The sequence below is a fragment of the Tympanuchus pallidicinctus genome, unplaced genomic scaffold (genome assembly GCF_026119805.1).
Source record: "Tympanuchus pallidicinctus isolate F22 unplaced genomic scaffold, pur_lepc_1.0 scaffold12, whole genome shotgun sequence".
NCBI lineage: Eukaryota > Metazoa > Chordata > Aves > Galliformes > Phasianidae > Tympanuchus > Tympanuchus pallidicinctus.
In genome coordinates, this window is record NW_026294637.1 from 6,247,885 (window position 1) to 6,274,599 (window position 26,715).

The 26,715-nt window shown below is 42.8% G+C and overlaps 1 protein-coding gene across 1 annotated transcript in view; it reads left to right on the top strand.

The window, feature by feature from the left end:
* The first annotated feature begins 469 nt into the window (after nucleotides 1–469).
* Nucleotides 470–26,715, top strand: part of LOC128075410 (A-kinase anchor protein 13-like) — a 65,845-nt gene continuing 39,599 nt past the window's right edge. The window contains exons 1-2 of the mRNA XM_052672161.1: nucleotides 470–583; nucleotides 16,587–16,734. Of these exons, the coding sequence (XP_052528121.1) occupies nucleotides 494–583; nucleotides 16,587–16,734 (238 nt within the window). The 5' untranslated portion in view covers nucleotides 470–493. The remainder of the gene's footprint in view (nucleotides 584–16,586; nucleotides 16,735–26,715) is intronic.

The following is a 26,715-nucleotide window of genomic DNA, read 5'->3' on the forward strand; positions in this document are numbered from 1 at the left end:
GTGTAATGAAGGACTGATCGTTGTCATAAGAAGCAAAGGTTGCTAGGAGGAGGGGTGGGTTTAGGGGTGTATGAATGGGAAGCCAGTTTCACTTTGGAATATCACAAGAGCCAACAGATGGGAAGCAAACGTTGATTTGCTCAGTAAATTGTTTTAGAATTGCCTTTGCTTAATAACTGCATAAATGAAAAAATAGCAGATCCTTGTTGACCTGAAAGAGGGAAAATACAGAAAATAGTTTTTTACATAACTTTCTATTAGAAGCAGTAATGTAAGAATGCTAGTACCACATTGGAAATGTAACATCATGCAGCTTATGGAGAAGTACTTAACATTTTATGGAAAACAGTCCTAAATTTGTCTTTTCTTTTTTGTTTCAGTGTTCTGAGGTCATGAAACTTAATCCACAGCAAGCTCCATTATATGTGAGTAAAAAGTTTCAGCAGCTCTTTCCTTTCCTCCTATTCCTGTAAAATGCTTCTCACCACCAGTGATGGAGATTCTGCTCATTTCCTCCCTGCTCCCTAAAGACATTGCTTGTATTCACTCAGTTGTACTGCCAATACACAGTGATAACCCTCAGGTGAGTTTACTGAGTCCTTCTGACTTCCAAGGACCCGGTTTGAAGGAGGTTCTGTGGCACGTGGTAATGCTGGTGTCACGTAGCCGCGCAGTGCAGGAGCCCCCTGCTTTTTGGTTCCTCACTTGGTGTGTCGAGAGGCTGTAAGAAAGAATTACTGGAGTGGAGAATGGAGCATCCAATGCACAGCTCACTCTGATGATGTTTTTCTGCTCAGGGTTTTAAATGTGGCAGGGAGCGTCTGGAAGCAGTTGGGGCTGGGCTGACAGCCTCCTGCAGCAGGACATGGACTGTGGCAAGCTCATAGCCTCCCTGGCTGTGTTAATAGGGAACAAGCTTCCTTTTGCTCTTGAATAGCAGCTTTGTTGCAGAATATGGGGACTGTCAAATTAGACCCAAATTTGTGGGCGTGGATGCATGTGTGTGACACTTGTGCCAAAGCTGCCAGCCAAGGCTGTAACCATTTACTTTCTACATTGCTGTGCACACAGCAGGGTGGGCTGCTAAGCTGTCCTGGGTTTGTGTGCTGCAAGAGTGGAAAGCTGGGAGGAAAAATTGCTTACTAATGTAGTTCTTTGCAGGAGGAATAGGAAACTCTCACATCAGGTAAATGAGCTGTAGCTTGGAAAGCATTGTTTGTGGTAAATAGTGAACTTACTGACCTTTTAATTTCATGGAATTTTTCAAGTTTTGTGTACGCTTCATTACCACCTGGAAGCTGTGTGCATTAGAATTCATTCTGTACTTACTGTGCTGTGTGTGCTGGGAGGAAGATGAACACCAAGTAGGATGATTTGACTTGAGCAAAACAGCCTTCCTGCAGTAGAATGCCATGTTGTGTTTTGTTATGGAGCTCAGATCAGACTGAAGTCTGTTCAAACACAAACGTGCTGAACAGAGTGACTTTGAATAAACTTTTATTTAAACGTTTAGGTTTGTTTAAAAAAAAAACAAAACAGACTTATGTATAAACATGTTCTGCAGATGCTACAGTAAAAATGTATGAATGGTAGAAAGCAGGATAAAATTATTCTTATGTCTGTTGGGCAGGGTATGCCTTAACAGATCAGGAGGCTTTGTTTTCCCAGTCTTATCTTCTGACTCAGTTTACTTTCCCACCATTTTGTGTAGCTTTGCATTCAATACGTATTTCAGTGGCTGATTTAGAAGTCCTCTTCCCCACGTGACTGTGAGGAGGACTTGGCTGAGGTCAAACTTTGCCCAGTGGGAAACAATGATTGTACAGCACTCAGTATTGTTTTTTTTTCTTTCAGATGGGAATAAGTTCATGGCAACATTATTTCTGCATCAGGGACTCCTTTTTCTCTCTCCTTTATGATCCCATGACCAGGTGTCTATGCAGATCAGATCCCTCTCAAAACAAACAAATCTTGGTGGCTTAAGGAAGAGGGGAAAACAAAAAGAAACTCATCAACCTTAAAAACTAGATATTTAATCTTCCTATTTCCTTTGAGTGTTGATGTTATGCAAATTTTAAAATTAGTTGCTGTGTTCCTGGAGGTGTGAATTGGTTCAGCTCATCTGAGAACTGTGTGAGGTGAGCAGAACATAAAGGAAAATACATTTTCCTGGTATTTTTCTTTTTTCAAAGGCTGGCCTGTTAGCAGGTGAATACCAAACCTTGTTCAGAGCAGTGATAACTCTGCTTTCCTTGCATGGATTCCTCCTCCAGCTTGTTTTCAGGAAGCTGAGATCAGTGTCCAATGAATTTCTCCATAATTAATTACAGCTCTGTGAAATAGATGACTGGAAATGGCAGGCAATACAAACACATCAGGGAATCTCTCTTCATTTGCCTACTTTCAGGAATGTTGCTTCCCCCAGGTTTTACCCTTTTGTGCTTGGGACCTTTGCAGTGCATCCTTCATACATTTTCTCTTTTAAATCAATAGGTTAGATTCAAAGTTATTTATTTAATTTGAATCTTTCATGAGTTTCATCCTGAAAGCTCCACGTAAAGTGCAGACTTGGGCTAATGCACAGAAATAATGCTAAAATGCCTTAGAAAAATCTGACTGCAGCAATTTCAGTGATCTACTTTTGAATGGAGAAGCTAAAAAAAAAAAAGATGATGTCCCCAGATCTATTCCTGGAAGTCTATCAGCTTGTAGCACGTTACTCCTTATCTGATGATCAACAGATTGCCTGGACTTGTATCTTCATAATTACAAAAGACAAACTGGGAACCTGAGGTGTTGAATCTACTGGAGACCAAAATTTTGCGAGTGATAGAAAACGCAGAACTTCCACATATGCTCTAATATAGGGATGAGCTCGGTGCTGCTCCTGGTTTGTCAGCAGCATGGTCACAAGGCAGAGGAGCTGGTGCCAGGAGAGATAGGACAGCTATGCATTCCTTGATATAGCGCAGTGCAAGTTCGGCGCAGCGCGAGACACTTAACGCCAGGCCAGCAGCTACCCGAGCTGCATGGCTGTCAGCACTCAGTTGTGTTTAAATACGGTGGCGCCTTTGGCCCAGGATTGTGTGAATTGGAAAGAAAGATATCCAAACCTTACCTCCTTTCTAAAGCTGCTTACTGGGGGACAAACCTTAGCTCTGCCTTGCTGCCAGCAGTTGGGTTCTGAAGAGCCAGGGCAGCAGAGCTGGGAAGTCCTTAATAAGGTCTGCTGTGTTCGTGCAGCTGTGATGAAGGATTCACGTCTCTTTGTAAAGCAGTGGTCCTACACCTTGTCGTGCAAACTTGGCTTCAATGCAGCGATAGTTTCTAGAGCTGTAATCTGCATCGCACGTAGGGCTGTAGCAAGGACCAGGATTTATTCATCTCCTGGCTTTTTCACTGGCATTGCTCAAGGTTGTGAAAAGGAGCTGCTGCTTGGCTGGGATGTCTGTTTTTTGTTGCTGGTATTCTTCTGTTCTTGTTGTTTTTTGATTTGTGTTTTTTGGGGGGTGTTTTTTTCCCTAATATGTTATTTGTATTGGTCAGACTTTATATGGAGGCTTTGGTGTGCCTGTGGATATTCTGTGGAAGAGTTGCTCTATGAACATTTTTAACATACGTGGGTTTCTTCAACTGTACTTTACTGCAGGATTTGCTAACAAGTCCATGTGGCTGAGCTGTCCTGGGACAGTATTGGGGAACATCTCTATTGGTGCTCAGGTATCATGTTAAATCTGAAAGTGGCCTCACCTGTATCCCTCTTGTACTTCAGAGCTGTCCCACTGGTATGGGAGCTCTATCAAGCATGAGGGAGGGATGTAGGACAATGTTTCAAATCTTGCTCCTGCTCTTTCTGGGCCTTTGTGCATCCAAAAACCCAAATGAAAGACTGAGATGCTCCATGTGCTGCCAGGGCTCAGGGTGGAGTGGGGAAGTTGCAGAACTCTGGCATTCATGGGATCCAGGAAGTCATGTTTTGTTTGCTTTCAGTGGATACCTGACATGACCTCTTTCATCTTCACCCTTTTGAATAAGCTGAATATCTCCAGTAACATGTCAGAATTTCAACTTGAGCATTGTAGGGTACTGCCTAGCTCTTGCTGGGGTATTATTGGAATATTTAATTCGTCAAGAGTATGTGGATAGGAAAAAAAGGATCAGCATTGCTCTAAGTAACAGAGGCTTACTTTTAAGTGTTTTTATTTTATTGTAATAAATTAGTGAAGTTCTCTGTTTGTAAATTAAGTAGCTGCGATCAATCACTTCACTGAAATGTGACTGAGGCTAAAATCGTAGTGAGAGAAAGGAAATAGGAAAGAGCTTAGTGGAAGCAAAGTGGTGATCTTTGTATAAATGCTGTCATTAATTGGGAGTCCAGTGGGGTATCCAGCAGGAGATTTAAGTACAAATGCATCAAGGATCACAGGCCACGTCTCGCTTTCTAACCAAACTGGTAAATACAGAGTGCACACAAGTAAATGACTGCGATCAAATCAGTTGCATAATGTCCCAGTAATCTTAATTCAGAAGAGCCTTCATGGCTTCTGATCTCAGCCTTGCTGGCTGCTAGCTCTAGGGTTATTGTAATGTTATTGACTTCTTCTTTTAAATCCATTCACATTTTCTGCCACTCTGAAGTCCATGTTGTTTTCTAGAAGTAAAACCTGAGAGTGGTACCAGGTATGAAAGTGTCAGACCAGACTGAGGTGATGTGCGGGGATGAGGTGTGAAGCAGTGTCATCTTCTGCCATCTTCTCTCTGTTACTACCAAGACTTTTACTACCAAGACTACAACTTTAGATCCACCTTTAAGACGGGTGTGTGGTTTTTTTTTGCAATGATAATGATCAGTGGGTGTGAAATGGAAAAGATTAGCAGCTGGGGAAGGATGATGCATCACTGCCTTTTTTTTTTTTTCCTTTTTGATTAAAAGGAATGAACTTGTTCTAAATCACAGCGCTCCTTCTATGCACAGTTTGTCTAAGGTGTGCCTACGTTATTTGAGATGACAAAGCTAAATGTGTCATACCTAGTGAATGTATGGGAGGGCAAGCACTTAATTGATAAAGGCGCTCCCGTTGACTTTGGTCTTTAATCAGTCTGTGGACTGAGTCTCTTGTATAAATTGCCACTTAGGAGCTGTGTAACCCTCAGAGTTTCTCTGAGAGAGTTTTGATAGAGACGAGAGCTCTCAATTCCACGCCAAAATGCCGTGTAACTTAATGAAGTATGAACTTCAAAAGCTTCAGCAAGAATGCACTGACCCTCTCTTAATATAACCTGAGCTTTGGGTACAGTAGATCTCTTCTGTTAATGAATGAACTACTGTAAGTCTTCCAGTGTGTTTTGTTTTAATGTAGGTGGGAAGAAAAAGATGGTGTTAATAATAGGAATATGGTTCTTTCACTTGCATATCTCACACAGATTGAGACAATTGGAGTGCACCTCGTACGCATGTTCCTGAGGGAAAACAAGTGTGGTAACCTCTGATGTTTGTGTTTTAAGAGGAACCCTCTTTGGAGTAAATAATAAGGGATTACATGAGAAAAGAAGCACAACACAGAGAGCTTGAGGCTTTAGCAGCAGCGTCTGTTGGGTTGTGATTATGTCTGAGACGGTCCCGAGTACGGCTTGTGCAATATTATCTGCTAAGTAATCAGTGGTCTTTGGATATCTCTACCAAAGACACAAAAGGAAGGAATGAAATACTATCATAGTTCTAACGCAGTAAACTGTTGCCACGAGATCACCAGCTGTGGTCTACTTTCCTACTAAAGCTGAATTTGCTTACTTAGTGTCCATCAACAGTGACAAAAGCCTCTGGGATATTAACATCTGAAATCAGTCCAGCAGAAAAAGTGGAATATGCCTTGCTTGTTTTTGATGTGGGAATTTCTCATGAAAATTACTAAGCAGAGTCTTGTCTTACTTTCTCCTGAGGTCCTTAGGCAAGAAGAGAATCGGCCTTGATGTTCAGCTCAGTTCTGCAGTGAGAGGATCTGATAAGCCTCTTGTCTTTTATTTGTTGAGTGCTTGATTTCTTCTTAATGACAAAGTAGTTTTCTGCCTCACCTTCAAAGTGTCTTTGATTTATGAATGGAAGGCCTCTGAGCGCCCTTTACAAATAAAATATTTGCTTGTGTTCCTTGTGGAAGAACCTGCTTCTTGTTTGGTTTTAAGAACTTTAGCTGGGGCGCCAGATCAAACTTTGTTTTGAGAGCAGTACTTTGTGACTTTCCTGGTTCTTTTTCATTTTGCAGACTAAATGATATCCTTCCCAGTCTGTGCTTATCATGTTTTGTTTGTTTTTGAGCTTTTGTTATATAGGTCCTTGATTTGAATTCTTTTCAAATTCTGGTGTATGTCATGAAACAAACGTCACCTCTTCTGCTGAAATGGGCACCCAGCAGTGCTTGGGCCACCTGAGTGCTGGTGGTTTGGCTCGGATGGATTATCACAAAATAATGTGATAATATCAGACAGCCTGAGTCTGGGGACTTGCTCCTCTTAGATGAAGCATTCTCTGGCTTATGGGATCTACTCAGTGTAGGATTGCTTGTAAAGCGGTCATCTTATGCATGTACTTGGGAAAGCTTTGGCTGGACGAGCCAGAAGGGCCATCAGCACTGCCTTCCTTTCTTCCAGGTGCACCGTGGATTAATTTGCAGCTCAGAGGTCTCTTCTCAGCACTTCATTCCTATTAGTCAAACTAAAAATGATGGTGATTTGGGTTCCGAGTCCTCCTGCTGTAATTCTCTATTTGATCTTTGCTTCTGTGATCTTTTTTAGTGTGTATAAATGTGCTGGCAAATAACAAGTGGACCAACTTAACATCTGGAGCATTTGCTGTCTGAAGTTCTGCCCTTAAGTCAGTGTTACTTTGCACCATTACATGCAATCTTCAAATAATAAGATTTCCAGAAGAAAGATGCCAGGCCTGGCACAGGGCAAGGGTGGGAAAGCAGATGAGATGATGATCACCTCTCTGGCAGAGTTATCAGATTGGTTCAACCTGTTCCCAAAAACTGAGCCCCACTGCAAACAGGCAGAAGCAGTCCTTACACTGTCACACTGAGTTTGAATTAGCAAACAAAACAAAAACCCTGGGTGAATTTATACCTCTGAGGGTCTAAATTTAGGTTTTTTTGGGTCTTGCACTAGCTGATGAGCTGGTTGGTATCTGGAATGAAGTTGAGATTGCATCCCAACCCCTGCGGTGCTTCCTGTCCTGATAGATGGAGTGCAGGACTTGGTGTTTAAGAGGATGAAAATGCTCTTCCTCTGTGGATTGTACTTATATAGAGAATTTATGAATTTACATTACCTTTAGGACAACCAAACAAATATCCCAGCATCAAAATCCTGACACTTGTTTTGAGAACTGTTAGGCTGAAACCAGTTCTGACAGCACAGCTATTGTCAGGGTGACTTCAGAGGCCTTCCATTCATAAATCAAAGACACTTTGAAGGTGAGGCAGAAAACTACTTTGTCATTAAGAAGAAATCAAGCACTCAACAAATAAAAGACAAGAGGCATGATGCTTTCAAACAAGCTCTCAAATCTGCAAAAAGCCTGTTGGCTCCTGTCCTTCAGAAGGCTGTGCTGCATGCAGTGTGCTTGCAAACACTCATCCCCTGCAATCCCACATTGTTCCTAAGTGGAAAATAAACTGAACTGTGATTAATGGCTGCGTGCCGAGATCAATGCAGTGTACTGCCATCAAGTGGCAGCTCTGTTGCGGCACGTTTGCAGAACAGCTGCCTGTAGAGCTTGCCTGCGTTTGCATCTTTATTTCAAAGGGGTTCTTTTCAGTGTTGTGAAAGTGTCATCTGCACATTGGTTGTGGATAGTGGCTGTAACTGGTTTTATTCCCCCCCCAAACAAAGGGATGCTACTTTAAAAAGTGCCTCTATCACCACAGCGTAGCTCCAAGAGCTGCCTGCAAAATGTTTACAGAGTGAAGCAGATGCTTTGCAGCTAGCAGGAAAATCAGCAGTCTGGTGTGCTCTGTGGGCTGTCTCTCTTCGAGGTGCTTGCAGCACTGTAGAGGATGCTGAAGTATAAGGAAAATGCTGTCCTCGTGCCTTTGAATGTTTGTGTTCAAATTGGATTATTAATACTTTTTTCCTATGAGACACATCAAGACTATTTGTGAAAATACTGCGGTGACAGGAGATTGTTTCAAATGATGTGTCATCACATGTACTTTATCTCCCAGGATCACACGTACTTTATCTTCCAGGAATTGTGACTCTGTTCAGCTCTTTGATGCCAGGAGAATCGCTGGATTTCTTTCTTAGTCACCAAGCACACTCAGGCTGTCTGCTATTTCTTCCAGACTCTGTGATTTTTTGTTGTTATTGCTATGTGAGTAGTTAGCAGGGAGCACTATCAGCCCAAGCAGCTGGTAATAAATCGTGTGCTTTGTTTTGCAGTGTAGTAAGGAATAGAATAGAATAGACTTCAGAAAGAGGACAGAACAAGACATTCCTATCAATTTGGATGTGTTTTTATAGGAAATGGGTGCAGTAGTTTCCAGAGGTTGGTTCTGAGAAAAGCTCTTAATAGTAAGATCAGCCCTTGGTGGGGAATATCAGTGATAACAGAGTGGACATCTTGCTCTGCAGAAGGTTCCCTGTTTTTTGTCTTGTCTTCATGTGATGGTGTTATGTGGAGACTTGCTTACAGGAGAGGTCAGTCCCCCAGTGTTAGTGCACGTGCTCCTCTATGCACGCCTCTTCCCAACACCAAAGCTGTCTGGGGCTTGCTGCAGGCAGGCTGCTCACACAGATGGTGCAGGCAACAGCAACAAGCACACAGTGTTTGAAATGAATGACCTGGCCAATGCTAACCCACTCAAATAAATGAAAATAAATCAATGTTTTCTCTACTACGCTGCCAATTTCAATCACACAATATAATTATGTTCCCAGCTACGCTACTCTTCCCAGTACGGATCCCCCTGAGATTTTATTCTCTAGCATTTCAGTGACACTTTTCTTATCCTTCCTGTATTTCTACTTAACCTTTTTCTTTTCTTTTTTGTTAATTTTATAATTTCAGAAATGCTTATGGCTGTTTAGTTGTCAGCACAGCTTCCTGCAGCTGCTGAACAAGAGCTGGGAATGGAAGTGCTCCAGAGCTTGTGGAGCTCTGTGATAAAGCAGTAATGCACCCAGACTGACTACTAACAGCCAGTTCTAGTAACTTCCCTGGCTCTGTGCACCTAAATAACGTGTCATAAAGATGCACCCATGAAGATAAATTATGTTGCCTTCAGCACTAACGAGATCCTCTTACTTTGATGGATTTTCTGTTGGCAGTCTGTAGAGATCTCCTTCAAGCTGCCTGTATTAATGTGTGTGTAATACCTATAATCGTCTCTTGACACTCAATAAAGATTCATCACAGAGCTGATTGATTTAGAGATGCAGACGTGCTCTGTCAAAGGACGTGGGTTGCTAATAATGGGCTTCTTTAAGTGTGTCCAGTTCTGTTGGCGTTTGTGTTGCTCGCACTGGCTCAGAGTAGGAAACCCTCTCCTTGCTGTCCCTGAGCCATTTATCTCTTTACAAACAAACCCTGCTGCAGGATTAGGCACCTGAACTGGTGTGGGATGTTGTGTGGCTGTGAAGCTGCCTTAATAAATCAGTGCTAATGGTGCTGGCTCTGCAGACAGTCAAGGTTTGTGCTGTGTTTTCAGCACAGGTTGCATTCAGTATTGATCCGCATGAGCCAGCTTGCACCTGGAAGCAGCAATTCCAATAACATCTGTATTTACTGATAGTTCTCAGCTCCCTCTATCCACTTAGCACTGCATAGCAGACTATTTCTTGGAGCTGTATTTATCACAGGTGTCCCTGTTTTCCTACTTATTCCTCTTACCCAAGGAGTCTTAATTAAATGGCCTTTTGACTCCGTATCCATTCTTTGTCCTGCATCAATCCATTAGCATGTTAATCTGAACTTATTTTGGGGCAAAATATTGTATAACAAAGTATTGATCTTCTTTCTCACCTTTGTGAGGAGAAAGTGCTGGGGAGAAGGAAGTTATTTTGCATATGCATGTCAGTGCTTCGGTCATGACTTTGTGGCTAATGCTGAAAGAGGAGCTGGGCTGGTTCTGTGTGGTGTTAATGAAATGTGGGAAGTGTCACCTGGAGTTCCTGTGTGGGCTGGCAGAAAAACCTGTACCATCATTGTGCTCTTTTGGTGGCCTGTGGGCAAGAAGTTGTGGGCTGCCATTGTATTTTCCTAAGGGCGAGAGACCGCATGGCAAAATCTGTCTTTCCCATTAAAGAAGGGCTCAGCCTCCACCGTAGTAACCTGAAACTTTTATCTGGCAAGCCGAATAGTGCTGCTGTTAATTCAAGAGCAAAGTAAAGTTAGGTAGGTTTGCAGGTTATGATTTCTTAATTTTTAGTTTTAAACCACTGGAGTTGTTCTTTGTGTCTTCCTTTGTGATCTGTTTCCTTGAAAAATAATAATAAAATCTGTCTCGTGCGCTTTTAAGATCAAGGAGTTGTAGTTGTTCACTGTGAAAAAGGACCCAACCCTCCCCTAAGCTTGGCTGTTTGCCATTCTGTTTATTTCTGAAGTCTTTCCCTGGAGGTCTTATCTGCAGGAGGTTGCAACACCCCGGCAGAACGACATCCATCTTCCCTTGCACTGCTGACCCAGGTCGCTGCTGTTATCGAGGGGGATATCTCCATGTGAGGAGGGCTTGCTGGAGCTGCTCATGTTGGGGCAGTTTGCACAGCACTACCTTTGTTTCTGAAGGCTGGGGCTCTGCAGAATGGTCTGTGCTGGACACGGATTTTCTCTCGAGTGCTCTCCTGACTTGGTGAGGATTGCTAAAATTGAGAGTGTCTGTAAGGACTGCTGTTATCTCATTGTAGCACACCTCTGACCTCTTCCATTCCTTTCTATATACAAGGAAATGTATATATTTCTCAGTATATACATTGAGGAGTGTATAGAGCTCAGAGGTTGTGGGATAAATGGCCTCGTGTTCCCAAGAGGGAAGATACCCTCAGAACAAAGCAAGATGCACTCATCACCACACAAAGATGATGCAGCGGGATGTTTCAAAGATAGAATTTACCCCAGATTCCACTTATCTGCAATGAGGTGGGGGAGTTCAGCATGTGTTTGCACCAAGCCAAGGCAGCTCAGCTGGGAGGGATGCTCCAAGTCACGCAGCCAGTATGGGGCACTTTGGGGTTGAAGTTTGACAGGGGCAGAAGTTTGTTGTGACTTAGTTTACTGGCAGAGGTAAGTGGTAATGGATTATAGAGCATCCATATAGTTGTGTTTTGTTGTTCTTTTTTTCTTGTGAGATGATTTCTCCTGTGTTTTTGAAAGTTATTGTGACGTTGCCTTTTCTGTCCTCCAGCTGATTTCAGAGCATTCTACAATTTCAGCTGAGGTGGAAGCATCTCACCTTTCCTTTTGACTTTGTCAGACTTATTTGTTCTCAGTCCTGAACAGTTTCCAAAGAATACATGATGTAATTGAAAAGTCAGCATTTCTTGTAAGAGCTGTTTGAATGAAGAGCACTTGGTGAGTTTGAGCCATTATTCCCATTTCGTTGATAGGGAACTCGGAGCACAGGGATGTGAAGGGACTTGTCCCCTACAATTGCAGCCTGATTCTGTGTGTTGTGTTGAGCTGCAACTGGGATAAAAGTGAGTTCATCTCCACCTGTGAATGAAAAGATAGAAGTACCAGTGAGTCTAAATTCCTTGGAGGAGAGGAAGAATCCATAGCTGTGGTTTTGCATCTGTCAACTGAGCAGCTCAGCTAGGAGCTGTTTGGAGCTTTCCAAAGGGGAAGGAAAAAAGTTCTGTTTCAAAAGCATGTTTCTCCATTTTTTTTTTTTGTCATAACATAATGCAATAAGCAATGACCCAACAAAAACCTGACTCATGTTATGAACAGTGGAAACAAAACAAAACTTGCTGCATTGGCAGGTTACGCTTATTCATCTAATCCAGAACCTACTCCAGCCTCTAGAATAGAGCATCACCTTGCTGACTTCTACAACAGCTCTGGAGAAGGGAATGTATTGGAGAGAGGCTTCTTTCCTCGCATATGAATCTCTCAACTTTCTGTTCCATACAACTGCGTAGGTTTTACCTGCAGGAGTAAAAAGCAGCCCGAGATGGCAGTGGTCATCAGCTGTAATTTGGTTTTTCTGTGTGGAACAAAAGTAGCTTTACTGGTTGGCAGTGTTTTCTCACTGAAAGCTAAATTAAAGCTGGAGTGCTTCAGCTTTGCTATCTAACACATGCTTTGCTTCCATAAGTATTTTTAGAATTTGTGTGGGGGAAGGTCAGAGTGGGTGGTTAATGGGTTAGATAATGTACTTCAAATTCCCAGTGTGATCCAGGAGGAAAAAAAGCTATTTAGAAATCACTTGTTTCACATGCAAAAGTAGACTGTGCCGTTTTTTTTGGTAGAAACTTTAAAATCTGTTAACCCAACACAGAGATGGACTGCAAAGGGGAAATAGGGAAACGTGCCTGGAGAGTGGGTGTCCCATGGCAGAACCTCTCCTTTGTCCGGCTGAGGGCTGTGTGCATGTGCTCACAAGGGCTGTCCCTCGTGGTGCTGCTGTTCAGGGCCCTCTGTGCCAGGTTCACTCAAAACAGACAGATTTCTAGAGACTGAAGTGGGAAAAAAAAAAGAAAAGATTTTAAAAGGTGCTTGTTACAAGGTAGATATTACTGCCTACCTAATAGCACAGGTGATCTTGATTCTTCTCAGTTATGGATTATCTGCTGTGCCATCGCTTGCAAATGTTGCTGTATAGCCTCCTTTGAAGGGAAATCATCCACTTTTATAGATGTGGAACCCAGGTGGTGTCAGAAGAAATGATTACTCAGAGTTGCTCATACACTGTGCACACAACCCATACGCCTTTATGGCTGTGAACTTGAAAAACAAATGCCTGGCATGGTGTGGCTGTCCCAGTGCTGCAAACAGGTGCCTTGCCGCATTCTGGTTTTGCTTCTAGGAGGTTCCACTTGTGCTGGGGCCTTTTTAGAGACAATTGCATTTCTACTGCCTTAAGGAAGGTGGCTGTTCAGAGACAAGCTGCACCAGCATCACTTTGGGCTGGGTTGTGGTGGATCGAAGCCCAGGGCCAGGTCTGGTTTTCCCAATGCGTGCATCCCCTGAGGAGGCAGCTCGTGCTCCTCCTCCCTTCCGCTTGAGAAAGGGAGTGTATTTTGAGTGCAGAGCAGCATTCATGCTCTTTGCATCATGTTACAGCTATCCAAAAAGCTTTTTCAGAGGCTTTCAGATCAAAATGAAGGCGAGGGTGACCTCTTTCATGAATGGACGAAAATGGAATGTTTTCATTTCCAATAGGCTTTAAGCCAAGTAAATATTAGTCAATCCAAACTAGTTTTGAAATTAAATTATTCTTATTTGTTGGAGCATTCCAGGGAATGGCTTTGATCTGTCTGTACTTTCACCAAAGGGATGTTGGCAGACTGGCCATCCAGTTCTAGCCATTGAGGATGAAAGAAGGGTTATAATAACCACCTTGTGCGGCAGTGATACTGAACAGATGACTTTTTTGGATAATATTAAATGAATAAAGGTAAACACACTTCAATTAAAATGTTTTTGGAGGCTGAATGCAATAGAGCTGTTGGAAACTCTTCTGTGAGGATCGAAGGAATTTTGGCTGCGTTTGTAACTGAGTTTCTTTAGCTCCACAAGTGTTTGAAAGAGGGAGGATTGTTCTGTGCACTGTTTCCTCTTCAAATAAATACGTTGTTTCAAAATGGCATTTGAAGATTAAATAAAAATTGGCAGCGGGTAGCGAAGTTGTTAATAACCGAGGAGAGAGATGTGTGTTGAAGGACGGCCTGCACTTCGTGTTTTGTTCCCGCTGGGATCTCTGGTCACGTAGAGCAAGTTGTCCCGTGCATAGCACAGCCAAGAGCTCGTTCAGGAGACAGCTGAGAGTAAACTGAAGCACGCAGCGTGTAGGTGGCACCTTATCCATCTTGCTGCAGACATTTGGAGACAACGTACGATTTGAGTTTAGAAAAATTATAATATTTAGCTGACATAATTAGGATATTGGGCTTCTCTAATCAGGCTTGGACCAGGTCCTCCAGAAAGACCAGGAGAATGGTGATGGTGAGCGTTCCTCCGTGAAGCACGGTGTAGGCACAGCTGAAAAGCTGACCGATAGCAGCTGAGGAGAATTTGTTTCCCCTAGGCTTAAATGTGCACTAAGGTAAACAGAGCTAAAATAAAACATACAAACTGCGGAATAACTGTGACTAGAAGGGATTGCTGGAGGTCACCAGGTCTATCCCTCCTGCCCCAAAGCAGGGCCACCCCTAAAACTGGGCCTGACTGCTTGGCAACTTCAGACTTCTATATGAATAGTTCACACATCTTGTTAAGCCTCAGCTTGGGCAGATTTCAGGTTTCTTACCTGTGTTTACACAATCAGTTGTAGTCACCATTTTATTTTGCTTCTTTTTGTCTATTTTTTTTTTTTTTTAAATCAAGTGTTGTGCTGGCAAGTGCCTTGTTCACATGTATAGCCAGGTGTCTTCTCACGTGCACTCTCTGCAGATTTGCTTTTCCTTTATGAGAGTTGGACTGGCTGTACTTGAATTGTGAGTTAAAGAAAAGAACAATTCCCCTCAAGAGCTATGGCTTAAACAATTGGCCCCATTGATGAGTATCCTTAAACATCACTTCATTTTTAAGTCTAAGTACCTTGTGTGTTCATGCCTTAAGGGGGGAACAGTTTGAACAAAGATGGATAGATAAAAAAAAGTCCGAGCACAAAGGATTTGCAGGCTGAAACTTTAGTGGTTTTTTTTTTTTTTTAAATTGAGCATTGCTCAAAACTGGATCCATTTGCTTGCAATGGGTTATTTTGCTTTCAGCTCAGCATGTGAACTTGTCATGCTTGAGTTTAATTTCTTTCTTTTTGCACCTGTTTTTGTTTTGACACTGAACATACAGAATCTATACTTTTGCTCCGTGCTTCCTTTATCCCCAGCTGGAAGCCTGGTATGATGTTATCATGCAATACTTTCCTGAATGTCCATTTGGAACTCTGCAGCCTGTGGAAATGCAATCTCCTTGCTGCTTCATTTATCTTTGCGAGTTCATGATTTTGTGCATTAAAAGACTGACCCATATCTTTTAAGGCTGAAGGCTGCACTGTGCTGAAAAACCTTGTTTGTGTCCAAAGCAGTCCATGCGGTCTGACCATGGCGAGAGCTACCAGCCAGGGCAGGGGAGAGAAGAATTTAAAGTTCACTGGATGTGGAGGAAGCTCTGCTGGGGCATGAAAAGAGTTGAAGTGATGATGAAAGATGGGGGAGACTGGAAGTGGAGTGTGGGAAGCGACACTAACATGGTATGGGTGCTCGTGAAGACTTGGAAGTCTTGGATTTTTCTTCAAGGATTGTATTTGACAAAGAAGAGATTAACTGAATGATTTTAAGGAGAAGGTTTGAAGTGAATGACATGTGTCTTCCATTGGCTATGCAAATCAGAATTACATAATAATAATAAAAACAATCTTTTCCAGATTTGCAGCCTTAAGCATATGCTCAGTGTTGTGGCAGAGGGCTGGCTAATGCAGCTGCTGTGTAAAACTGGGACAACCAACTGGTTTTGATCTTAGAGGGAACTGGGGCAGAAGGTCACTTCAGCCCGTCCTTGGTGTCTCAATGCTTTGTGTATTTCAGGCAGGTAAATGGTGGGCAGTCAGATCAAGTGAACGTGCTTCACTTATTGGTATGGTGACTGCAAGTCATCCCCCTTCCCTGCTTCCCCTTTTCCATGGAAAACTGAATTTGTTGGATATGTGGTCTGTAGGGGTGCATGAACTGCAGGTATATTTACTGTATCCTGTACCAGTTTAGCAGTGATGATGATATATGCCCTCCATCTCCAAGGGTTTTGCTCTCAGGTGCTAAAATGAAGTCTCCGTGAAGTTGAGCAGGAATCAGCTGTTTGTCTCATAAACCTCAGTGGCTGTGAAGCATTTGTGTCTATTGATGGAAGAATGTATTCAATGAGGGGGTTGGTCACGCTGGAACTATCATCAGCACAGTGGCTAGGGTGGCAAGGGAAAAGAATGAGGGAATTTAAACTAGTGAACACAGGTCATATTAGTTGCAACCCTGTTTTGTTTCTTAGCTAGGTATATGTGATATGTATGTGCGTGGAGTTATCTGTATGTGTGTGCATGCCCATAAAAGACCCTGTGTGGGGTATGTGTTTCTCAGACTTCAGTAAACGGCAAGATTTCCCCATGTTAAGTTGCTATTCTGAATATACTCTGGGGGTTTCTATGTGTTTCTTCCCAGAGCTGAGCTCAACATATTTTCTAGCTGGTTGGCTGGCTATAATGCTTGATAGTCTGGCTAAAAGGCATGCTAAGGATGACTTGCATATCTGAAAATCAGGATGGGCCCCAAGTCATTTGAAAGGAGTGCATGAACAGAAAGCAGCAGCCTGAGAGTGCAGTTTTATTTAATGCAGTTCTTGGATATGTAAACTTAATGACTTTTTTTTTTGTTCTTCTTTCCAGGGCGACTCTGTTATTACAGTGCAGCTGACTGAGGAAGATAAGGTTGAAGATGATGTAGTTTTCTACTTGATCTTCACTGGGTCAACTGTCCAGCACTGCACGAGCACTAGGAAGATTAATCCTGGGAGTCTGGAGACAATTTCTCCTGGTAAATAGTTGCTCTTCTTTGCATACCACTGTATCAGCCTATGAAATCTGCTTCTTTCAAGTGGATTTAAATGTAATTCTGTTTTGGTCAACTTTTTTCTCATTTTTACATTCATTGAGTGTAGAATATACGGTTTGGATGACCACTTTAGCATTTTAAAAATCTCTTGCTTGACTTTGCTAGAATGGTATGACTTTCAGTTTGTAAATATTTAATGTTTGATGAAATTCTATTGTGGAAAACATGAAGTTAGATTAATGCATAGTAAAAAGCTTTCAAATGTGAGCAGGATACTGGAGGATACGTTTGCAATGTTAAAGATGCTAGTGTCCAAATGGTGTATGGCCTGGTAAGTTCCAGTTCCTCTTAGGATCTGCTTAATTAGTGTGATGAGGTCCGTTGCTGTAGTCCTTGTGAAACACAGCCCTTCTCTCTGAAATCTTGTTGTGCAGTTCAGAACAAACACAGCGTTCTCTGAAACCCTTGCAGAAGGGAGGAAACGCGCGGTGCTCAGTGCCATCCCTCCAGCAGAGCTCAGACAGAGTGGCTTTTCACATTTAAAGCACACCACTCTCGTTTAGCCTTTGTGCAATTAAAACAAATCGGCACGGAGTTTTCTTTGGTGACTTCAGGCCTGTGGGAATGAGCACATTCTAGGCTGTGGTCCCTACAATTAACCTTCCCTTCTGACTTCTTGCTGTGCAACACATTGGTACTAGTGTGAGAAAAACGTCTGGTGTTTCCTCTATATACAGTACAGCTTATGGAACTGAGTGTATTGTTTTATTATTGTTATTTGTCTGTCTAGTGATTTGTTGTAAGAGATGTGCATGAAGTACGATTTGGACTAAGGACTTAGCTAATGAAATACACCATTCCCTCCTGGTGATTAGTGGCTGAGAGTTGGCCACCTCATTTGCTCATTTCCGCTCCTTTCTGTGCTGTTGGAGCTGTTTTCTACTCGGGATGAGAAGCCTTTTTACAGTGGCTGATTCCTGTGCAATCAATTAGCTCAGCGTCTGTTTTCTCACAGAAGGGGAGAGGCGGTGACTCGCAGCCCGCGTGTGCATGGGGCGCGCAGGGGCTGTGACTGCGTGGTGTGACCTCATCTCCCTCCTGGGACCCAGCGGCCAAATTGCCAAGAAAGGATCTGAAAGGATGCTGTGTTTGCCTTCAGGAACCGGAATACTTGATGGGATTTCCGGGCAGCAGTAATGCTTTCCTACAGCATTTGCCTGGGCATCCTCAGTGCCATGGCTTGGCTGGTGGCCATGGCTTGTCCCCAGCTCCGTGGCTCTGCTTCCCCTGTCCTGCTGGCCCCAAGACTCACTGAGTCACTGGGGAGGGCTCCCTGGGTTGCTCTTGCTGCCATTAGTTGTAACAAGTGGGAAATCTGACTCTGCTTCTGATTCAGAGGGAAAGGAGGTAATTGCTTTCGATTGTTCCTTTATTTATAATGGGAATTTATATTTTTTGGTTTAGTTGCGTGATGATTTTGTTTCTTGGTTATTCCATAAGGATGATTGTTATCCCGTGATGCAGCTTAGATCAGACCAACATTGAACAGGGGCCTCAGGGAGAGAGAGGCCCACATGTACTAGAAGAATGGCTGAGAGTGAGGGTGACTTCTTAAATGCAGCCATTTGTGTAACAGCCCCTCCTGTGTTTGTACCTCATTTTGGAGAAATTATCTGCGGGGGAAAAAAAGACTTCAGCGAAGAAGATGCTGGGGAGAAGCAAAGTGAGAGGAGGAAATCATGCTATCCTACTGACACAGACGGGCTTGTCCAGTGTTACTGCAGCACTGAGTTTAATACAAGCATGACTTATTTCAGCCCAGCTCTTCCTCCTCCTCCTTCTCCTTCCTGATCCCTGCAGTCAATCTGTAATCGTGTGTTTACATCGTATATTCGACCAGTTGCCTGGGAGATGCTGTGGTGACTCACGGCTGGCGTTGTTTGACCTCTGAGCAGGATTAGCCATGAACAGGAGGCGGTGTGTGGGAGACCAGCCCTGTTTAAACACCCCAGCCCAGGCAGGCAGCGAGTGCTGTGCCAGCAAGTTCTGCAGACAGCTTGCAGCCAGAACCTTGACCTTCTTTCATCTGGGAGCATCTTTCCTTTACCTTGGCACACTGTTGCACATCCCTAGGAGTGCAGCAGCTGCTGGAGGCTCTGGTGGATGCAGGGAGGGCTGATTTGTTATAAATACTCCAAGCCCTCCGCCAGCCTTGCCCTCCACCTCCTCTGCTTCCCTTCGTAGCCCATGGCTCTTTCTTCATCCTCTTCTTGTGTCCTCATGGCTTCATGCAGTTCAAAGTCTTCATCTGTGGTTGCAGGGGGGGGAGCTGTAATTCTGTTAGAGCTAATTTTAAAACAAAAGGCTGTTGTTTTTTTTTCTTTGTTAGTTGTTTTGGTGATGTGTAGGGGTGTAAAAAACAGAAAGGGAAATAATTACGTTTGCTGCCAAAATTGAGTATTTTTAGCAAAACTTTCAAATGAAATCACATTAAAAAAAAAAAAGTAAGGTCATTTCAGATGAGAAATTACAGAAAATGGAATGGAGATGTAAACTGTTTGGAATACCTTCTGGATTCCCATTTGTGAAAATTCTGCGTATCCTGAAACACTTTATCTAATTAAGCATACAACTGCAGTCGAATGACTGCTGTATTTTATATAGTTACCAGAACAGTCTGCCTCTTCCTTATCTCATCTTTATCATTAGCTTTGAACGGCACTGTTAGCTATATCTCTTCAATGTTGAAGTGGAAGCTTTTTATTTCATAATAAAAGAAGGGATAAAGGGGTATCTGACTGTAAATTTGTGGGAGCAGCTTTTTCTTAGAAAAGATTTGCAACTGCAACATTAGATTTTGCATTCTGTTTTGTCATGTACTCTCTATCAGTTGTAACTCCGCAGCTGCTGGTGTGTCCCTGGCACTGATGCTCACAGGATGGTGCTGTGCAACTTCCCACACTCAGTGTCTTGATAATTAATAAATTATACAAATTCCTTATATATTATACATTCCTTATAAAGGAAGGAGAATGGGCTTTCAGGTTCCCATGGCTTATGTCATGAATCTATGTAGTGGCTATGCCTTCTCTATACAGCATTCGTTAGAGCATAATAAAATGTTGGAATGTTGCATGCAGATTTGGTTGCCTTTAGGCAATTTTAACTTAGGTGTAAAGGTGTTTTTTTTTTCCTCCATGGTGGTGTAAAATACATTAGTTCCCTCTACAGATTCATCTCCCTAACATTTTAGATTAGAAACTTCTCTTCTGTGAGGAGCAGACATTTGAAGCTGTAAGCATATTTGATTTAAAGATGCAAGAGGATATGATGAGAGGAAAAGAAAACAACAGCCAGTGTTGAAGCACTGCCACTTTGTCCACCATGCCAAACAGCATCTGGCTGCCAGTCGTGCTGTACCTTCTTTTATGCAACTTGGCTAGCCAGAAACTTCTCTTGCTGGAATCACAGCCTGGTGCCCCATGCCTACGCAGAGAATAGGGCTTACAGCCTGATCTGAATGTCAGCCAGTGTCTTGAACCTTGTCTGTGTAGATTTCAAGTGAAATGAGGAGGCCCTGGGGGGAAAATACTGATGTCCATTATATTTTTAATGTAGAGAAAGATTCACAGCGGAGAATCTGTTGTTCCTGAATGAAATAAGAGTAACCACTCTGTTGTCAGTGCAAATGATGGGTCCTGGATGACCTGTAGGGAAGGATCTGTTATTTTACAGGAGGTTAAGCTTGCTTGCAGACTGACAGCTGCGTGTGCTATAGAGCTTGAGGTGAAAGCATCTTGAATTCTGGTAGCCAGGTGCATATGTACTAGGGAGTCTTTTGGACAGGAAAAGACTATGAAAGTGATACAAAGGAAAGGAAAAAAGTGCTCAGAATATATACGGTAAAATTGTGAATCACACTATAGGAAAAAGGGAGGCAGCAATGAGACCCCAGAGATTTCAGGGATGTAAGATGTATCCTGGTTTTCTGCCTTGTTTACATGATCAACAGCATTTACCAGCCCCTAGTAGGAAAGTTGGAAGTAGCCTAGGATTGTTAATCCTTTGCTAGGCCGCAGTGCTAGAAGTCTTCTGTTGGTTTAGGGAAAAAACTGTGCATCTAATGATCTTCTTAGCTTCAGTGCCTTGAGAAAGATACCTGAATATGTAGGTAAGTGTCGATTCAGAAATCATGCGAAGGATGAGTAATAACTGTGGATTTGTACTTGCTCTGAAGGATGGGATGGGTGATTATCCTGCCCCCACATTTGTCCATATTACAAATTTAGGAGAAATAATTTGCCCTTATAAGAAACAGATTCTCAACTGATCTGTTGTAACTGTCAGAATAAACTCCTGAGTTTCAAGAATTAGGCAGTGATTCTTTTGTAGGCTTCCAATACCTCTTGTGCTAGCCTAGGACAGATCAGGTTGCATCATCCCACTAAGCTTCTGTTTGCCTCGATGAAAAATAACAAAAAGATTTGTTTGCTACTACTTTATTAGTATTTATTAATTATTAAATATAATATAAGATATATAATGTTATATATTAATATAATATATTAATAAATATAAATATTAAATATTAATATATTTATTGTGATGATTGAGATGTTTCAATTTCCAGATGATCTAATCTAAATTTTCTATAATAAAAGAAATTTTCCTCTCCACCAGAGATACTTCATAGTTCTGTGGAACAATTTAAAACATTCCCTTGTCAGATAGTTCCAGTGTTAAGGTCCATCTGTGTGGCAGGCAGAGATCATAGAATCACTGAAGTTAAGGAAGAGCACTGAGATCATCCAGTCCAACCTTCAGCCCATGCTTGTGGCCTCCATAGAATAATAGAATCCCAAGGTTGGAAAAGACCTAAAAATCATCCAGTCAGTCCAACCATTCACCTATTCCCAATAGCTTCCACTAAACCATGTCCCTCAACACAACATCCAGCCTTTCCTTGAACACCCACTATCCTTTGCCACCACCTTCCTGAGCTGCCTGTTCCAATGCATTGCTACTCTTTCTGAGAATATTTTTTTTTTGTAATAACCAAGCAGAAAATTGTGTGTTGTTGTGTGTTTCTCTAGTTTGATTATCATTGGTGGTTAAAGCATAGCCACTGGCTTTGCAGAACTAAGAAAATACCAATGGTCTAAGTGGGGAAGGATGTAGAAAGTGATACCACCTCTGCTGCTGTGGCTAAGCAGTTTTTTTGCTTCTGAAATTACATAGTTTGAAGCTAGTTTGTGTCTGTTTATGTTAAGAGAAACTCGTCCTGCTTACTGTCAGTCATAAACTGAGCATTTCAATAAGTCCTTGTTAGCGTAGCAACTGAGCCTGTCGTAATCTTTAATGTATTTTTCTTCCCAACATCTCTGCAGGGTAGGGAGGGTAGAGTGGAGGCATTGACTGGCTGACCGGATGGCACGTGGTGGTACAGAAAGTTTGTCAAAACAGGGAAGTGAAACTTGAATACAAGGCAGCAGCCTCATCTCCTGCCTCTGCTTCTGAAGCAGTTTTTCCCCCACTGAAAACAAAAATAAATCAAGCCTGAAATTGTGATCTGGGAAACAAAACAATAAAAAAGGAACGACCTCGTCCCTGTTCACATGAGTCAAAAGCCCCAACTGCAGTGTGTAGCAGAGCTTGAGATCAGCAAGCTGTTGGGCAGATTTGGGGAGAACTTTGCCAGCTGTGTTTGGAGGAGCTCACAGTGCTGTGTGTTGTGTGTGGTGTGCATCATGCAATGGCTGCTCCATAGGGCACCACGCGGCTTTGTGCTTAAATAGCAGGTATCTGGGAAGGGAAGGAGAGCAACAGGAAGGACAGCAAAAACGGTTGGAAGGTCTAGAGGGTGAGATGTGCAAGGAGCTGCTGAAGTCCCTTGGTTTGTTCAGCCTGAAGCACAGCAGGCTGAGGGAAGGCCTCATGGCAGCCTGCAGCTCCTGGTGGCCGCCTATGGCTTCCTCACAGAGCTGATCTCCTGTCTCTGGTGACAGTGAGAGGACTTAAGGGAATGGCATGGAGCTGTGTCAGAGGATGGTCAGACTGGATATCAGGAAAAGGCTCTTCACTACAGGGCATGGCCCTGAGCTGCCAGAGCTCAAGGTGCGTTTGTTCCGAATTCCTGTAGTCCTTTGCTTTGTTTCATTCCTCCTTCCTTTCTCCTAGTTGAGAGGATAAAGTAAAATTAATTTCAGCTAGCTTGGAAATATCTTCATTTCAAAGTTCTGTTTTACTGTGAAATCCTTTACATGTGTTCCTGCTTTATTCTCTTCTTCCACAGACTGTTTTCCCTTAGGAAACAACTTTTCATAGAAAAAGCTATACTTCATGAATTGCAATCTTCATACTGGGAGACCAAAAGGGTAAACAAGTTGCATAACAAGTGATCTCTTGGCAATGCTAGTTGTGGATTTTAAAATACTCTTAATTATGGAACAAAACCCCCCTAAAATAGAACAGAACAGCATAGCCAAGAAGACTTTTTGCAGTCCATTCTCTTTGGTGTACTTAATTGCTCTAGGCAGTGCAATCAAAAGGAAGTGATGCTACTTCTAGATGACCTCAGTGACAGGAAAAAATGACTGAATTTGTATTGAAGATATTTATGAGGTAATGTGTGGGGTCTTGTGCTTCTACCGATTTATATATGACCTTTGCAGCGTAAAGGACCTAAAACAATCCTTCTACAATTGTACAGGATTTGTAATGAAAAACAAAGGCTTCTGTCCATCACTTTTACTGGCCTGTGTATTTCATAAGGTCTCTTATGTTGCAAGAGTAAATAGAGCAACTGTACATCAGACGTGTCGAGCATGGGCTCTGGTTTTCAGAGCCAGAATTTGGGATTTCTGAAGGAGAGAGCTTTTCACAAGTGGCCATAGGAGATCCCTTGACTTGCCTTTCTACAAGCCACCAGATGGCAACATCTGTTGGATGCAGACTGAAAACACTCCGGGAGATTCACAGCATTTGCTGTCTGGCTTTCCTGTCCTGTTTAGACCTCCATATGAGATCTCTTTATACAGCCCCACCAGGATAACTCAGAGGACGCAGTTAGCACAGGAGTCACCAACCAGGCAAACCTAAACATGTGCTTCCAGCAGTGCTTTAAATAGCTGCCCAGGCTGGGGGGCCATTGTCTGATATCTCAAATGTTAATTCTGAAAATAGGTGGTTTGGACAGGATTTCCACTTTCAGAGGAGTAGGAAATGAAATCATGTTTTGGTAAAAGCTCTGCTTCGGAGCAACGATGTTTTGTCTCCATGTGTGCCTTGTTTGATGATAAAAAGTCTGTTCAGAGTCCTGCTGCCACCCTTTTAAACACACCCCAGGTCAGTAAAATGGATACTACTTGGATGGCCAAGCCTAAGACCATACATTAACTTGTCTATAAAGTCCTTGCAGCTGAGCATCTCCACCTTTTGCAGTGTTATTTTGCAAATGTTGTTGTGTAGAAGAGGCAGTGCTATCATACCAGTGCATCTCATCTCATCAGGGTTGAGTACAGAGAGGCCAGAGCTTCGTGTTCCTTGTTTTTTGTTGTTGTGTATTGCCCAAAGCAAGTTCCAGTAAGTGGCCTAGTAAGGAATTCGGTAATTGAAGACTTGTTGTCTTGCTTTAAACAATTTTTAAAGCGTGGGTTTGTGAAACTGGGGAATTCACTTTATCGTGGCAGAAGCAACTGCTGCACCCATCTCTGTGCAGACTGGAAAGTTTTATAATTTCTGTATTTTTCCTGCAATATGTTGGCAGGTCCTAGAACAGCTCCGAAGTATTGAGTTGCTTCTAAATCTGAAATAATTGAGGACCAGGAGAAATGAGGTAAAATTCAATACAAGAAGAATTAAGGGGTGGATTATTTGACTTTTATAACAGTTAAGCTAGCATATAAATGATGAAATTTCATACTGTGGCAAAAAAAAATGTACGGAGAACAGTGTGGATGCCAGCAAACAGCCTGAGACGTTAGCAAACAGCAATGGTAGAAACACTGTTACGTTTGTTGGAGAAGTTAGAATTCAAGTTGGAATATTGCTGGATGGTAATAGTGTGGCAGTGTTCAGAATGTTACCATTTGCTTTGGATTGCTTGTTTGGCCAGATGTCCGGATTTCTGGAGGAGAGTGAAGGCAATCTGCAGAGATGTAACGCAGCATCGCAAACCCATTTGAGCTCTAAAATGCCTAGATTTCTCCTGCCCTCTGTGGGTGCAGCCATGTCTGTAATTTATTCGGTCCCCCATGTTTTGAACCTTCTGAAATACAAATGTTACAGGTAGGCTATAAGTAAGCTGATGGTTCCTTCTGATGCACCCGGGTTTTTTACGTTTTTAGTAAGTCTGCAGAGCTTTGTTCTGCTTCTGGAAGGAGCACAGCAGTTAATGGCCATGTGCTGTGGTGCTCATGGTTCTGTACATGCTGTTTGTAGGCTGGGTGATGGATGCTGCACACCAGCACCATGCACGGGTCCATCCTTCATCCTGCTAAGGGTAAACTCCGTTGTCTGCCTGCTGGAGCAGAAAGGAGACCATTCAGAGCAATAGCATGTGTTCCAACCTTGCCCTGAGTTCTTTGTGATCCTGGGCAAGTTCCTTAACCTCATGCAAACAGCTTTGGGCTCGCTCTGTGGATGATAACCATTTATCTCCCAAGGGTGCCAGAAAGCTGAGCGCACTTTTCCTAATACTGCTTAACGTGCTCTGGGAAAAGGGCTGCTGAAGTTCAACTGTTATCCCAGGGTAGGAAGCAGGTCTTTGATGTGGAGAGCAGCCTTGCTGCACTGGCTGTTCCTGCAGAAGGTCCTGTGTGTGCTGGGGTGTTTGAGCTCTTTGCTGGTGACGTCCCTGTGGCTCTTTCAAAGCAGGGGGCAGAGACCTCTTGAGCAATCTTTTACTATTTGCCACGCTTGTTACTTAATTGCTCGTCCCGTGTTTGAACTCTTTGCCAAAGTCAGAACCTGTCCCAGACTCTTAACCCCCAGTTTGACATCTCGTCAGATGTAGGGAAGGAGAACATCAAAGCCTTGTGAGGGGTTGCCCTTTGGAATAACATTCCCAAGGGTTTAGCAGGATGCTTGTTTGATCCTGTCAGATGTCCATGGATTGTCGGCTCGGGCACCTCTTTTTCAAGGCTGCTTTAGATGCTAGTGGGGCTTTCAGGAGAACCACGTCTGGCTGTGATTCAGGACTTGATCTGGTGGTCACCTCTGCTTGTGTTGCATCTGTGCTTCTGTGGCTTTACTTAAATGCACTGCAAGGCTGGAGTCCCACACGTGTTCAGTGCAAGCGGATCACAGCTCATCTAGTTTGATGTGCTGGTTGAAGGCAACTATGTTGCTCTACTGAAGTTTGTGTTGTTGTCATAATGGAGCAGCTTTCCTCATAAAGAAGTGACTGAAGTGACTGTCCTGCAGTGTTTCTCTGACTGCGAGCAGGCTGTGCTTGTCTGCAGCTTCACTCCTGAAACTCAGCTGCCTTTCTGGCAGAGTAGCTGTTTTCTAGGTTGCTTTGCAGATGGGATTCTTATGGGAATAGAGAGAAAATAGCTTAAAAAAAAGTAAAAATCAAAGGTTTAGCTTTTCTCATGTGATTAAGCAATCTTTCAATCTTTTATTATTTAAAAAAAAAAAAAAAACAAAACAACCAAAAAACAACAAAAAAAAACACAACTTTACATTTTAGTAAACTTCCACTTCTTTGCATGGGGAAGAGCCAAGTTCAGAGTTCTCGAGTCAGCTTTCGCAGGATGGCTCTGCACACTGTGTGCGGCTCAGGGCTTTGGTAGAGGTTTTAAACAATGTTAGTATGTCTTCTTAGCTCCTTGTTCTGATATCTTTAGAAGGAGCAAAGCAAGAAGTTATATGGGGAAGGTTGTAAAGGTCTACACTGAAGAGGAGTTCCCCCGAAATTGTGCCTTCTCCTTTGGATATTTGAGGCTGCCTCAGTGAAGATGG